The 13,918-nt window shown below is 42.1% G+C and overlaps 1 protein-coding gene across 2 annotated transcripts; it reads right to left on the reverse strand.

Annotated features, from left to right (window-relative positions):
- Positions 1-1,942: 1,942 nt before the first annotated feature.
- Positions 1,943-4,216, reverse strand: LOC121637030 (odorant receptor 131-2-like). 2 transcript variants are annotated; one of them, XM_041980916.1, is made up of 3 exons: positions 4,061-4,216; positions 2,999-3,182; positions 1,943-2,856 (listed from the first exon to the last, which is right to left on the reverse strand). In XM_041980916.1, the coding sequence occupies exons 2-3, from the start codon at positions 3,152-3,154 to the stop codon at positions 2,074-2,076; spliced, it is 939 nt and encodes a 312-aa protein (XP_041836850.1). In that variant the 5' UTR covers positions 3,155-3,182; positions 4,061-4,216; the 3' UTR covers positions 1,943-2,073. The 2 variants fall into 2 exon arrangements, with proteins under 2 accessions (XP_041836850.1, XP_041836851.1); XM_041980917.1 differs by lacking the exon at positions 4,061-4,216 and adding an exon at positions 3,364-3,377.
- Positions 4,217-13,918: the final 9,702 nt, after the last annotated feature.

A 13,918-nucleotide genomic window follows, 5' to 3' on the forward strand; every position in this document is an offset into this window, starting at 1 on the left:
TGTTCTCTGCTGCATTTCACTAGTTTTTATTTAGAAATCCAGATCTGCATTTGGTTCTTTTACGCTGAAATCTTAACTTTATTTTGTTATCTGAGCTTTTTCCTGTTGTTTTTATGTAATCAATTTTATCTTTTTTAATCTTTGTTTTTCTTTCTTTTTTATTCTTTCCCTGCACCTTGCTGTAATGTTTTTATGTTTTATGTAAAGCACTTTGAATTGTCTTGTACATGAAATGTGCTATACAAATAAATTTGCCTTGCCTTGCCATAGTCCCGTTTTGCTGCTGCTATTGTTCAAGTCTTCCAGGGAATTCATTATGTCACGTAACCCCCACATAGTTCAAGCATGTGCAGAAACAACATCTCTGAGCTTCTCATATCTAAGGACGAATATGACGACACGTCTTCATCCTGCCCTCTCTGGCTGCACAGCCTGACGCTTTTTCTGTCTCCACGGGACGAGCAGGAGAGCATACCAGCTTCTCCTACTCCAAGCTTGGATTTGCAGGCAGTGTGCAAACGAGCTGCATCCAGGCTGAACATCCCTCGGCCTGCCGTCGTGACGGAAACCGCTTGGTCACGTTATGAAGGGAAGAAATTGACCTATGCCACGAGAGCAGCGAAACAGCTACTTCCTCTTTTCCTGGAGCTTCTGGACAATGTTTCGGTCTCATGGAAGGACCACTCCTTCAGTGGAAAGAATCCAATTCAAGGGGCTTCCTCCCTGGATTTTGAAAACATGGAAAAACACCTGCATGCTCTGCATGCCTCCAATGGAACCTGCATCTGCGACTGTCAACTGCGTCTTACAAGAGCCCCACTCTGCTGTCAAAAGCTGACCGTTTGCAGTCTGCCATGACTTACAGAGCGTACAAGGCCGCAGCTTTAGCTGTCAGGGCTTCAACGCCACCTCCGTGCTCTCCGTCTTTCAAGCTGAGCTCTGTGAGGATATGGCAACGAAGCCCGAGCTGGCTGTGTGGGAACAGTTCACTGTGATCATGGACATCTGCCTCCACTTGCAGCGATGTACGGCCCAGGCCACAGGGAAATCAATGGGAATGATGGTGCTGCAGGAACAGGCCAGATGGCTCAACCTGACAAATCTAACAGAAAGAGAGAAGGAGGATATTCTGGACATGCCAGTCATTCCAGAAGGCATTTTTGGTACCGCATTGACTTCGATGCAGCAGCAGTGTGAGACCAGCTTTGCCTTCCCCGGAAAGCAGAGTGTCCTCCTCTGCAGATCCCATGGCCAACTTTCCCCTTAGTCTGCTCTGTGGCCTCCTCTACAGCCGAAGTTCTCCAGACGGCAAAAGCCCCAGCCCGCCCCCACCGCTTCTCCGAGACAGGAGGTCAGGTCTGGCTGGCCCAGAAAAGTGCCGAAATCAACAGCAGCCCCACCCTATTATTTATTTATTTTTTTTCTTCATGACCACTCACAGAAGCGCCCCTTCGAGTGTGCGGTGCCCTAATCAGTTACCTAAATGGCCTATGCCAAGAGCCAGCTTTGCACCTTACCCCCCAGAACAGTTGGAAAAAAAGAATGTCCATGTTTTTCTCTTTGTCTCGCTCCTGCCCTGCATCCTCTTTGGTTTTTCTTTACATTGTTTGGGATTTCGTGTGTTATTTCGCTGACTATCTTGGTTTTGTAATGCATATTCAGTTGATATTCCTGCTGGGTAAACAACGCTTCTGTTGTCATGGAAACTCATCAGTCAAAAGTCTTTTTAGAATATACATGTAGAAATAAATTAGGCAGCACAACCTCTGAACCAGTCTTCTTGATAAAATTAACTTGAAGATGATTGTTTTTAAAAAAAAAAAAAAAAAAAAAGTCAACATGGAATTGTCTTTATTGTGATTTTATTATACTAAAATATGCCAATCCATAGTTTATCAGAAGATGTTATTAATGCAGTGAGCATGCAGACTGTGGTGCTAAATGAGAGCTTTTAACCATATGTTAAGATCTCAGCACTGGTAAACACAACTGCACTACAGAAAAACCAAAACCTGTTTCCTCTCAACTCCTTTCTAGTTTGATTTTGTAAAGTAACATCGGTATTAGTGAAAGTTATGGTTTCTTTGTACTCATGATACACAGCATATGCTTTTTCAAATACTGTTTAAATATCTTGTCTCGTAGCCCATACACAATAGGACTGAAGAACCTGGGAAGAATTTGGCTGATTATGTACCAAATAAAGTATACTTGTATAAAATGGTTAGGAAACCAGTTCATCAAAGCATTTTTTAATGGAGGGGCTATATAAGTCAGCATATTCAACAATAACTGAAAGCCATGTAGCAGGATAGTATTCCTGGCCTTTTTAAAATTTCCCTCTACTGAATTAGCAGTTTTAGCAGCTAAGAAGATCCTGAAGTAGGTGCAGAGGAGGACGAGCCAAACTACAGTTAGATAAAGCAGGTAAGAAACATCTCTCTTTTTTAAACTGACTGGATGTCGGAACAAGTTGTCCCTATCACAAAATACAGTGGAGTGAAATAACCATTCAGGCTCTGTTGCCAGAATAATAAAGATGTCTGGCAGAATTGAAACTACACTCAAAGCCCAAATACAACCTATCAGACTATATGTTCTTTTAATGGTACACAGCTCAGAGTGCCGCAGTGGAAAACAAACAGCAATGTAGCACTCCACTGCCATTGCAGCTAAATTTAGTGGAGTGTTAAGGGTAGTAAAGACAGCTAAGGTAACAATAAAGCAACAGAGAGAAGCATTAATCATGTAGAAGACATAACTTAAGATGAACAAGCTGATTGTGACAGTAAGCTGGATCATATCGTTCAACACGAGGTGGATGAACAGGATGTAACGAGGATTCATATGAAGTATCTGAAAGAGGAAAAAACACAGCTTATCTTTCTTTGACATACTGTAATCCACTTAACTTTAGTCCTCAGACTAAATATGATGCTTACAGTTTCACTACAATCATATTTTAACAACAACATTAACAATTATAGTAATTTCTGACCTGGTGCTTTCTGAAGACGTCAACCAGTGTGCCATTAATGTAGTTGATAGTGAGGCCAAGAGCCAGGATGATCACATTTTTAACCACAGCTATGCTTGCAGAGTCTCGATAATTTAGGCTGCTTGACACATTGTAGGTATTAGATGAGGAATTCATGGATGTGATGTCAGAATCCTGTAAGACTCTTTCATAGTAGGGAGAAATCTGTGTCAAATTTTCAGTTTTGATATTCAGGTTTTTGGTCCAAATTTAAACTTTCTCTGGTTTTCTTTTTCTATTACTTTGTATACATAAAACATTCTAGTATTTATTTATATAAAAAACGATAGAAAGATATATTGAGTTGTCACATTGAAATCTCTCACCTTAGGGGGCACTGTTAAAATGTTGAAATGTGTTGATGTTTTTCTGATTTTTTTCTGATTAAAATAACATTTGGGCAACTAACCCCTCAATGGAGATCATTGTTAAAATGCACAACTTGTATTTGGCAGTCCATCCCTCTTGAATGTATTTATATATTTCACATTAAAACATAATCGACTAATGATAACAGTTTTTAAAATTTAATTTACAGTCAAATGTGTGACAACAAACCAAATTATCCTGATCAAATACAAAGATTATACACATTTGGCAAAGAAATTATTCTTCTAGATCTGTCCATGCTAAAATGAGTTTATAAAGGTTCTTAATATTAAAAAATGATAACAATGTTTACTTAAGCAGCAGTTACTTCTAACTGATGTTTCTCATACTTAAACAATAGTTCAATGACAGGGAAACAAAGTCTCATTGTGTTACTAAAAGGTCAGCAATTAACAGTCAAATTAAAATGAATTCTGGTTGGACTGAGAGGAGAAAATCTTTATGTATTATTACGTTATCATTTTTATTTAGAAAGTACAGCAAATTTGAACTTTGTTGTTCTAATGAAATACAGCTACATACTTAAGCATGTGTTTTAGAAGTAATTATTATCACATAAACTAATAAAAAAAATGTTGACAGAATAATGTCCACTGTGATAGTTAATTTTTGAAGAACAAAAAACGCCCCTACCTCAGAGAGATCTTTTCTCCATGTTGACCAGCTTGGAAATGGATGAAAAATAGCTGCTGTGTTTATATAAAGCATCTGGATCTAGAGACCCTGCCAAAATGATGTCACTGTTATATCCTCTTGTGTATTAATTGGTTGTCTGTAGGTAACTGTCTGGCTTTGTTCCTTAGTTTACTTTTATGTTCTTTTACGTTTTGGGTCTTGTCATGTTTTTGGTTTATGTGTTTTGGTATCTAAGGTCATGTTCAGTTTCAGTGTTGCTCTTGGTTTCTGCTCGTTAGCGCATCTGGTGTGATTATTCATTCACATCACCTGTGTCTAGTTAAGTGTTGTGCGAGTCATGAAAAAATTGTTTAATGCTTGAGAATTACTTCACTGACTCATGAATCACAATTCCTCATCCCCACTGACTTATTCACTGAATCATTCCTTCTACTGCTAGCAAGCTAACTACAGAGCTAACTGAAGAGAGCAAACAATATACAGTGTCACTATTGTGCAACTGCTATTCTAACTGCACTTGTAGAAATATTTTAAGCTAATCGTTGTAAAAGAGGGAAAAGCAACAGCTCGTGTTCCTTAACTAAACTCTAAGCTAAGCTTGCACTGACTCAACTTGTAGCATGAACTAATCTCTCAGTTGCTCAGTATAGACTCATGGACTCACAGTACATAAAAGTTACTCATCCCCTTCCTTTCTGTGAGCTACATACAATTCACTCACAAAACTTGCAGTACTCTGGCGCTGACTCGACTTACAGCATGAATGAATCACTCAGTTGCTCAGTGCAGACTAGTGATGCGCGGGTCGGGTTTTTTTCCGACCCGCGGGTCCCGCTCTTTTAAAAAAATTGGACCGCACCAAACCGCCCGCACCTCCGCTTCTATTTTTTTAACCCGACCCGACCCGCCCCATTAAAACACATGTTATGATATTGACGAATGCTTTTATTTAGTCTGAGAAAGGTGCATATGGTCTCCTAAATTGGCACTGGAAACTGGCAACACAAAATGTATTTTCAAATGAACGTTAAGCCTATAAACATAAATAGGCAAATAAATAAAGTGTTATAAAGCACATAGCCAATGCTGCTGCTGTTGTCTGCACTGATTACCTCGCTGAACCTGTCCCAAACCTGTGATTTAGCCATTTGGCCCTCTTTCTTCTTTTCAAGGACGTAAACTCCCGAACGAATATTATTCAACACTTTTTCTTCCATCTTTTGTTGCTTGTCTGCTTGGCGCTTTCTGCACGTAGCCTGCGTAGCCTACTACGCACCTACGTGGACATTACGTTACAAAACGTGACCAGTGTTTAAATAACTGATAAATATTTTGTCTTACATATTATAGTAACAAAATGTAGACACTGATTAAGGTCTTTATTTTCAGTTTGACAAAAAATAAAATTAATAGATAGAACTAGATATTTCAGAATAGTAAACCACACCAACCCGCCCCGCAGTGAAGCGAAAATTCTTTGACCCGCCCCGACCCGCGGGTTAGGAGGCGGCCCGCGCATCACTAGTGCAGACCACTGTATATAAAAAATAGATGGAGGCTCCATGACATCACCCATAGGTTTCTAAAGAGCTGAATTGAAGCTCATTGAACGGTTCCCACCGTTGCCATCTTGGCAGTGTTACGCATGTTGTCATTCCCAGAAAATCAAAAAAAGGGCAAAGAGGTGGAGCTGAGAGGGGGACTGTGAAGGTGGGGGTGGATGATTGTCACCCATCAAATTCCAAGTTGTCTATAGCTAAGAGCTAACCGAGCTAACCCGGAGCTAATGGTAGCTAACCAGCTAACAGAGGTAGTTGGGCTAAAGCTAAGGCGCACTGTTAGCTGGCTAAAAACCACGGTTGTGCTACACTCTCCTTTCTTGCCACGGATATGGGATACCTGTCAATCAAAAGGCAAAATTATGCCAAATTTCACTATCAAATAACATCCAAACGGATGAGTTAAAAAAATGTACTCCCCTCACAGTTGTCATGAAGGTAAACTTGACCTATTAGTCCTAAAATGTTTTTTTGTACTAGGCTTTAAACATGTTTATTTCTGCTGTGAAGTTAGTCATTTTAACATGGAAGTCTATGGGGATTTGCTCTGTTTTGGAGCCAGCCCCTAGCGGATGAGGGGTGAATTTCATTCACACATTCATTTCTGCTACATCCCCCTCCTTTAGCCGACTGTTTACCTTTCTCAAAAGAACCCATTTTATTTATTTATTTATTTTGAATCTGTAACTAATTAGTGAACATGAAAAGGTAAACATAAGTACATACCATTCACTTAAGTGATATGCATATATATATATTTTCTTCTAACCTAGGGGTCAGGGTAGACTACCTGAGTCCCCAACACTGTGCAGGGTTTATTCTGCCCTGTAAAAACAAACCACAGCGTTCTAATCAAATCTGTTTGGTGGTCGAATGACCCGGTGTGGTCTGGTCTCTCTGGGAGTCTCTGGAATGACCCTCATGTGAGAACGATTTCTTTTGAGTCTTCCAGAAGGTAGGTCTATGTTATAAGACCTCAGTGTCTGAGCAGGTCTACTGACTGTTCCAGGATCTTTCATGTTCCTCACCCAGACTCTCTGACCTGGTAGGAGTTCTCATTTTGTCTTTGTGTTGTGACTCCTATTGAACCAGGAAGCTTGTTTCTCTTTAATGTCCTGATCTTTTCTTCTGAAAGCCTGAAGGTCTGGCCATCCAGGCTTCAGCTTCTCCTGACTGACAGGCGGAGGTGTCCTGATGTTTCGGCCCACCAGTAGCTGTGCTGGCGATGATCCATGTAACAGGGGAGTGACCCTGTAAGCCATGAGAGCCTTGTATGGATCCTCCCCCTTCTTCTGGAGTGATTTTACAGTTCTAACCGCCCTCTCAGCCTCCCCATTGCTTTGTGGACATCGGGGACTGCTGGTATTGTGTATGAAATCATAATCTTTGGCGAAAGCTACAAATTCTGCTGAAGAAAACTGGGGACCATTGTTTGTGACAACAGTCTCTGGGACCCCGTGCCGTGCAAAGATGGACTTAAATCTTTCCATCACTTGTGCTGTGGTGGTGGTGGCGAGTTTAGCCACCTCAATGTAACGCGAAAATTAATCAATGACCACCAGATAGATCTGCTGCCACACGCTGCCATGGCTCCTCCGGCAGTGGTGTTGTCATCAGTGGTTCTGGTGAGTTGTGAGCCTCTTTTGCACAGATCGTGCAGTTTTCCACTTTCTGTTTTATTTATTTAGTCAATCCTGGCCACCATACAGACTGTTGCGCTCTGGCACCACACTTTGTTATGCCTTGGTGACCTTCATGTAATATGTTCAATTGTGTGTGTTCACTTGCATTGTGATCGGGATGACCAGCCGATCGTCTTTCATTAGCAGTCCGTCTGCTACCAGCAGGTCTTGGTGGTACTGCCAGTAGGGTTGGAGCTGAGCCGAAAGAGCTTTCCTGTTTGCGGGCCATCCTCTTTCCACCATGTTTTTCAGCCTGTTGCAGACATCATCTGTGTTTTGTGCAACCCTGATCTGCTCCATTCTCTGCTTTGATGCTGGCACATGCTCCATCATGAGGCTGATAGATGCATCCACATCCTGCTCTAGCTGCATTTCCTCTGCTGAGCGCTGGACTTGGATCGGCACCCTGGACAGTGTATCTGCCGTGATGAGCTTCTTTCCAGGTACATGCTCAATCTTATATGTGAAGCTAAGCAGACGCAGCCTGAATCTCAAAATGCGAGGTGGCAGGTTGTCCAGTGCCCTACTCCCCACCAAGGAGATCAGAGGCTTGTGATCTGTTTCTATCAGAAAGTTCATGCCCACCAAGTATGACTGAAAATGTTCACATGCCCATGTCAGTGCAAGCGCTTCTTTTTCTAATTGAGCATATCTGTGCTCCGTGTCTGTCATACTGCGTGAAATGAAAGCGGCAGGACGCCATTCCCCTGATGGCTGCTTCTGGGACAAAACTCCTCCTAGCCCAAAGGAGGAAGCATCTGCAGCAATCTTTGTCTCTCTGTTGACACAATATTGCGCTAGGATTGTGGGTGAACTCAGTTCATTACTAATTCATCAAACACTCTTTGGTGTTTGCTCCCCCACGCCCAGACATTTTCTGTCTTTAGTAGGTCTCGGAGTGGTTGTGTGAGCGCTGCAATGTGTGGTGAGAACTTTCCCACATAGTTCACCATGTCCACAGATCTTTTGACATCTGCTGTATCCTTGGACACAGGCATCTCTCGGATTGCCCTGATTTTCTCAGGGTCTGCTTCAATCCCCTGGGCACTGATAACGTGGCCCAGGAACTTGACTTTGTTGAGAGCAAACTGACATTTGTCATTATTATTATATATAAAGTGTTAGGCCTTCGTCCTGGAGCCGCTGTAACACTTTGTGTAACCTTTTGTCGTGTTGTTATCTGGTTGCCCCGAAGACTAGGATGTCATCTGCATGACACACCATTCCTTCCAGCCCTGTAAGCATCTGTGTCAGTCTCCTTTGAAAATGCTCTGGCGCAGAGGAAATCCCGAATGAGAGCCGTTTGTAACAAGATCTCCCAAAAGTGGTTATAATTGTAGTCAGTGGGTCTGAATCTGGGTGCAGGGGTATCTGCCAGAATCCAGCTGTGGCATCCAGCTTTGTGAAGACTGTTGCCCCTGTGAGCTTGGCCAGAGTTTCATCTACTGCTGGTAGAATGTGTCTTTCCCGGGAGATAAACTCATTTAAATGTGTCATGTCTAAGCAAATTCTGATTTTTCCACTTGGCTTAGGTGCCACCAGCATTCCTGCGCACCAATCCGTTGGCTCCTCTATTGGCATGTTCACTATTCTATTAAGCTCTGCTTTCACTTTGTCATACAATGAGAGAGGTACCTGCCGTGGCAGCGACATTTGCCTCTTTCTGTTCTGTGTTATTTGTCTCTCGCACCAGAGATTGCTGTCTTTTAATTTCCTCGTGTTGTCTTATTTTGGTTACTGCCTTTTCCAGAGTCAATTCACTGTCTATCTGGAGTTTTTCTGATGACGCCTAATACCAACTACTAATCTGTCTCGGATCATTTCATCCTGCAGTGGACCGTATTGGCAGTGTTCTGCGAGTTTATAAACTGCAGTAATGAAGTCTTCTGCCGATTCTCCCCGCTCTTGGCACCTTTTATTGACCGAGCTCTTTCATATATTATGTTATACTTGCAGATAAAGTGTTTGTCAAATGCCTCTTTTACAGGCATGTATTTCTTCATAACTGCTGCTGGTGTAAATCATGGAGTTGACTTGATATTCTTCATCCTTACTGTTCAGTCCAGCTGCTATCCGGAACCTTTCGAATCGGCGAATCCAGTTGGGCCAGTTGGAAAAGACAGACAGACAGACAGACAGACAGACAGACAGACAGACAGACAGACAACTTTATTTATCCCCGAAGGGAAATTGCGTTGTTACAGTAGTCCAGTAATAACATAAAAAATCCAGAGTGGAATAAGTTAGAGAAAAAAATATGAATACAGAGTGAATTGGCAGATAAAGTGCAGTGGCAAGATGAAGTAATAATGAAAATAGCTATCAGATATTGATATGTAAATATGACTATGTAAATAAAGGAAGTGCAAAGATAATACAGAATGTTGCATGATGTGCAAAGGATACAAATATTATATTATCAGAGCGACAACTATAGGTTGCAGTAAGTACAGTGGTTGACTTAGTCCAGTTGTGTGATCGTGTCTCTGGCAGAGGTAGATGAGTTATGGAGTCTTATTGCAGCAGGAAGGAACGATCTCCTGTACCGTTCCTTAGAGCAGCGGGGTTGGATCAGTCTGCTGCTAAAACTGCTCTTTAGCTTGTCCAGTGTGTTATGGAGGGGGTGGGAGGGGTTGTCCCTGATTGCCAGCAGTTTTGCCAGCATTCTCTCCTCCACCACCTCCTCCAGGGTGACAAGTTTAGAGCCGACAGCAGACTCTGCCTTTCTGATCAGTTTCCTCAGTCTGTTGGCGTCCTTTGCCTTGATGCCCGCACCCCAGGACACTGCAGCAAAGAAGATGGCGCTCGCCACAACAGACTGATAAAACATCTGCAGCATCTTAATGCAGACGTGAAAGGACCTGAGCCTCCTTAAGAAGTAAAGCCGGCTCTGCCCCTTCTTGTAAATGGCGTCTGTGTTGGTGGACCAGTCCAGCTTATTATTAAGTATGACGCCTAAATATTTGTATGAGTCCACTGAGTCCACATCTGTCCCATTGATGCAGACAGGAGAGGGCAGATGCTTTTTCCTCCTAAAGTCCACCACCATCTCTCTCGTCTTCGCCACGTTCAGCAGTAGATGGTTCTCCCCACACCACCTCACAAAGCGGTCCACCAGGTCCCTGTACTCCGCCTCCCTCCCCCCCTCCACACATCCCACAATGGCCGTGTCATCAGAGAATTTCTGCAGATGACACGATTCAGTGCAATACTTAAAGTCTGATGTGTATGTGGTGAAGAGGAAGGGAGACAGCACAGTTCCCTGGGGGGCCCCAATGTTACTGATCAGACGATCAGACACACAGCTCTGTAACCTCACAAACTGCGGTCTGCCCATCAGATAGTCGTCTACCCAGGCGACGAGGGGAGCACTCACCCACATGTCCAGCAGTTTGGCCTTCAGCAGTCCAGGCTGAATGGTGTTAAAGGCGCTGGAGAAGTCGAAGAACATGATGCGGACTGATGTGTCAGGTCAATCCAGGGAGGAGTATGCCCTCTGCAGCAAGTAGATGATTGCATCATCAACCCCAACATGGGGCTGATATGCAAACTGGAAGGGGTCTTGTGATTGGCTCACCAGTGGCCTGAGGTGCGCCAGAACCAGTCTCTCCATGACCTTCATGGTGTGAGAGGTCAGTGCTACTGGCCTGTAGTCCTCCAGTGCAGTAGGACGTCCTTTTTTGGGCACTGGGACCAGGCACGATGTTTTCCAGAGCACTGGCACTCTCTGAAGGCGTAGGCTCATGTTGAAGAGGTGCTGGAGAACTCCACAGAGCTGACCGGAACATGGTCAGACCGGAAAAGTCAGAGAAGTCAAAGTTTTGGATTTATGGAGAAGAGTGAATCCATTTTCTTTGCCTCTTTGTTTTGCCTTCGGAGGTCTTGAGCTGGCTTTATTGTACCGCAAACTATTTGTTACACCCGGTCTCTAACTGGTGGCTAGCATTAGCATAGCTGTAGTCAGAGATCCCTCGATTTCAGTTCTTTCGCCCGACAACTTCTTCCGGATATTGACGGCGTTATAGACGGGATTCGGTACACTTCTGACACTATGTAGTATGCCTTGTAGAGCAGTGTGCAATAACCACCAGGACAGGGGACAAGAGAAGCTCAAACACATCTTTATTCCTCAGCTCGTTCTGTCCGCATATACATACAGTCCATTCTCATTATGTGTCCTACCAACACATACACACATTGGTTCCTACTAAAGATTCACTTCTGCTACAAAACAGGTAATAAAATGTCTGTTTTATTCGTGTGTTTTTACTTTATCATAACTTTGTACACTGCTAACTGTTAGCATGTTCACCACTGATTTGCCTGTATGAATCAAACTTATTAGATTTACTGAGTTTCTTTACTCAGAACATACACATCAGTGATGTAACAGCAGTGCAGCTTCTTAAGGCTTTTACCATCCTCCTCATTGTTATCCCAAGCAGCTGAGTAAGGTCCTGCTGGTCCTGTTGGTTGAGCAGTCAATCATTTTAGGAGCTTCGTTAGCTACTTTTTTTTTTTTAATTACATTTTTTTTCCGTGCCTCCTCTCTGTTTCCCCTCTTCGAGCTTGCTGCGTCCACTTTAAAGATTTAAAGTCATATTTATCTGCATTGGCACAGTGTCAAAATGACCCCCTCTGGCAGTTGTAGGGGGTATTGGAATGTTGGCTGTTTTAGTGTAAATAAATAAAAAAATTCCTGGATCCAGGCACTGATCCGGATCACCTCCAAAATATAATCAGTTATTCATTATTCCATTTTGGAGTTTTGCTGAAAATTTCATTTAAATCTGTCTATTATTTTTTGAGTTGTGTTGCTAACAGTCAGACAAACAAACATCTGCCGTCTTGGAGGAGGTAACAAATGTTTAAACTGAGAAACTTGACAATGTCATGCACAAAATGAGCTCTTGTCAAATGTGATGCATGTTACAGGTCTCAAAATAGGTGACACAGGGACAACAAATAGCTGAAAAAGCGAGATATCAGGTCTATAACATGATCAGCTATCAAAGAGATGTCCTAAAGATAGGCAGGGGCTCTTCAGTTTGTGAAAGCATAGAAAAAGGTTTGTGTAACAGGATTGTGGAATACTTTAAAAACAATGATTGATGGCAAAGACAGCAAAGACATGGACTATTGTCAATCTGTGGATATGAAGAGAAAGTCTAGAGACCGCAGCTCAAGTAGGAGGCAGCATGAGTCAATCACCATGAAATTGTCAGGGTGTGCACCAGCACCCTCCATGTTTATGTCAAGTCAGTGGAAACAGCAGACCTACTTCTTTAATGAATGCTGTAAATCTACAATTGAAGAAAATAGTAATCATTAGATGTGTTTAGAAGAATTTTCCAATTTACAAATTATGCTCTGAGTTTTCTGTAAATTATGGATTCTATAATGATCCAATTCAAACCATAATTTCTCTTGTTTTCCGTGGTCCTACAACATCTAAAAAAAAGTGGGAGACATTTTCAGGTCTGCACTTTTAAGGGAAGCTGACAGCAGAACTAAAGGAAACTGACTTTTTTGGTACGGTTGGTACGGTGCTTGTACGGCTATTAAGATGTCACATTAGCTGATCATACTGGTGTGATCACAGATCCAAGAATAATGTCTCTGCTCTTACGCTGCCTATTCTGTAAATTGTAAGACTCTGCCAGAAAAGCTCCTCTCCACTTGCTACCATAAAAAGGAAACAGAAGGATGGATGGAAGGTCAAATCTGAAACTAATGGCACTTGGGGACTTTTCATCCTGAAAACAAAGAAAGGCCTGCTCATAACTTCAGAAATAAACTACTCAGCTGTCATATAAAGCAGAGTTGTTTTATTAAAGCAGTGTCCATCTCAACGAAAGTTCAACTCACCTGAAGTAATTTGTAGTATCCTAGTTTAAAACGCTTTACACTGCAGCAGAGCAATTGATAATTCCTTCTGCCACAACATGGTTTTAACTATAATTATAATTTTTCCTTTATTCAGACAATAATAGTACTACTATAGTAGTACTGTATAGTACTATGAAACATGTCAGGTATGCTACTTTAGCGTACCTGGCATGTTTCGGCTGTCACCTGCAGCCTTCCTCAGAAACATCCGCTGATGGGTTGCTGACGTGTTATCAGCTTTTATTTGGAAGTGTGGTCGTCCCAGATTTTAAATTCTCCTGTTCTCCCCTTTTCTTTTCTTGTTCTTTCCTTTCTTTCTGTAAACTTTCAGCAACATGTCAGCAGACATTTCTGAGAAAGGCTGCAGGTGACTTTATTGTTGTCGATAAAAAGGGGCCACTGTAGAAAACCACTTGGGAACCAATGTGTTAATTGAATAATCATGTATACTCTCAAAACACTCACCATAGACCTCATCAGTTAATTTTTCTCCCAGCTCATCCTCCCGTGCTCTTTTAAGTCCAGTCATGTCCAATATAGTCACATTTTGCAAGATCTTATGGAGAAACAAATTTTGTGTCTGTATTATTATTTTCATTGATCTTGTGTGGCTTAGTGTCTTGTGATTCATTCTTCCTTTTTCTCAACTACCCTGATATACAGAAAAGCAACACAGCAGCCTAACCTTTAGTTAAATCTACTAAATCTAATTGAACTAAATTTAG

The sequence above is a fragment of the Melanotaenia boesemani genome, chromosome 3 (assembly GCF_017639745.1).
Source record: "Melanotaenia boesemani isolate fMelBoe1 chromosome 3, fMelBoe1.pri, whole genome shotgun sequence".
Lineage (NCBI taxonomy): Eukaryota > Metazoa > Chordata > Actinopteri > Atheriniformes > Melanotaeniidae > Melanotaenia > Melanotaenia boesemani.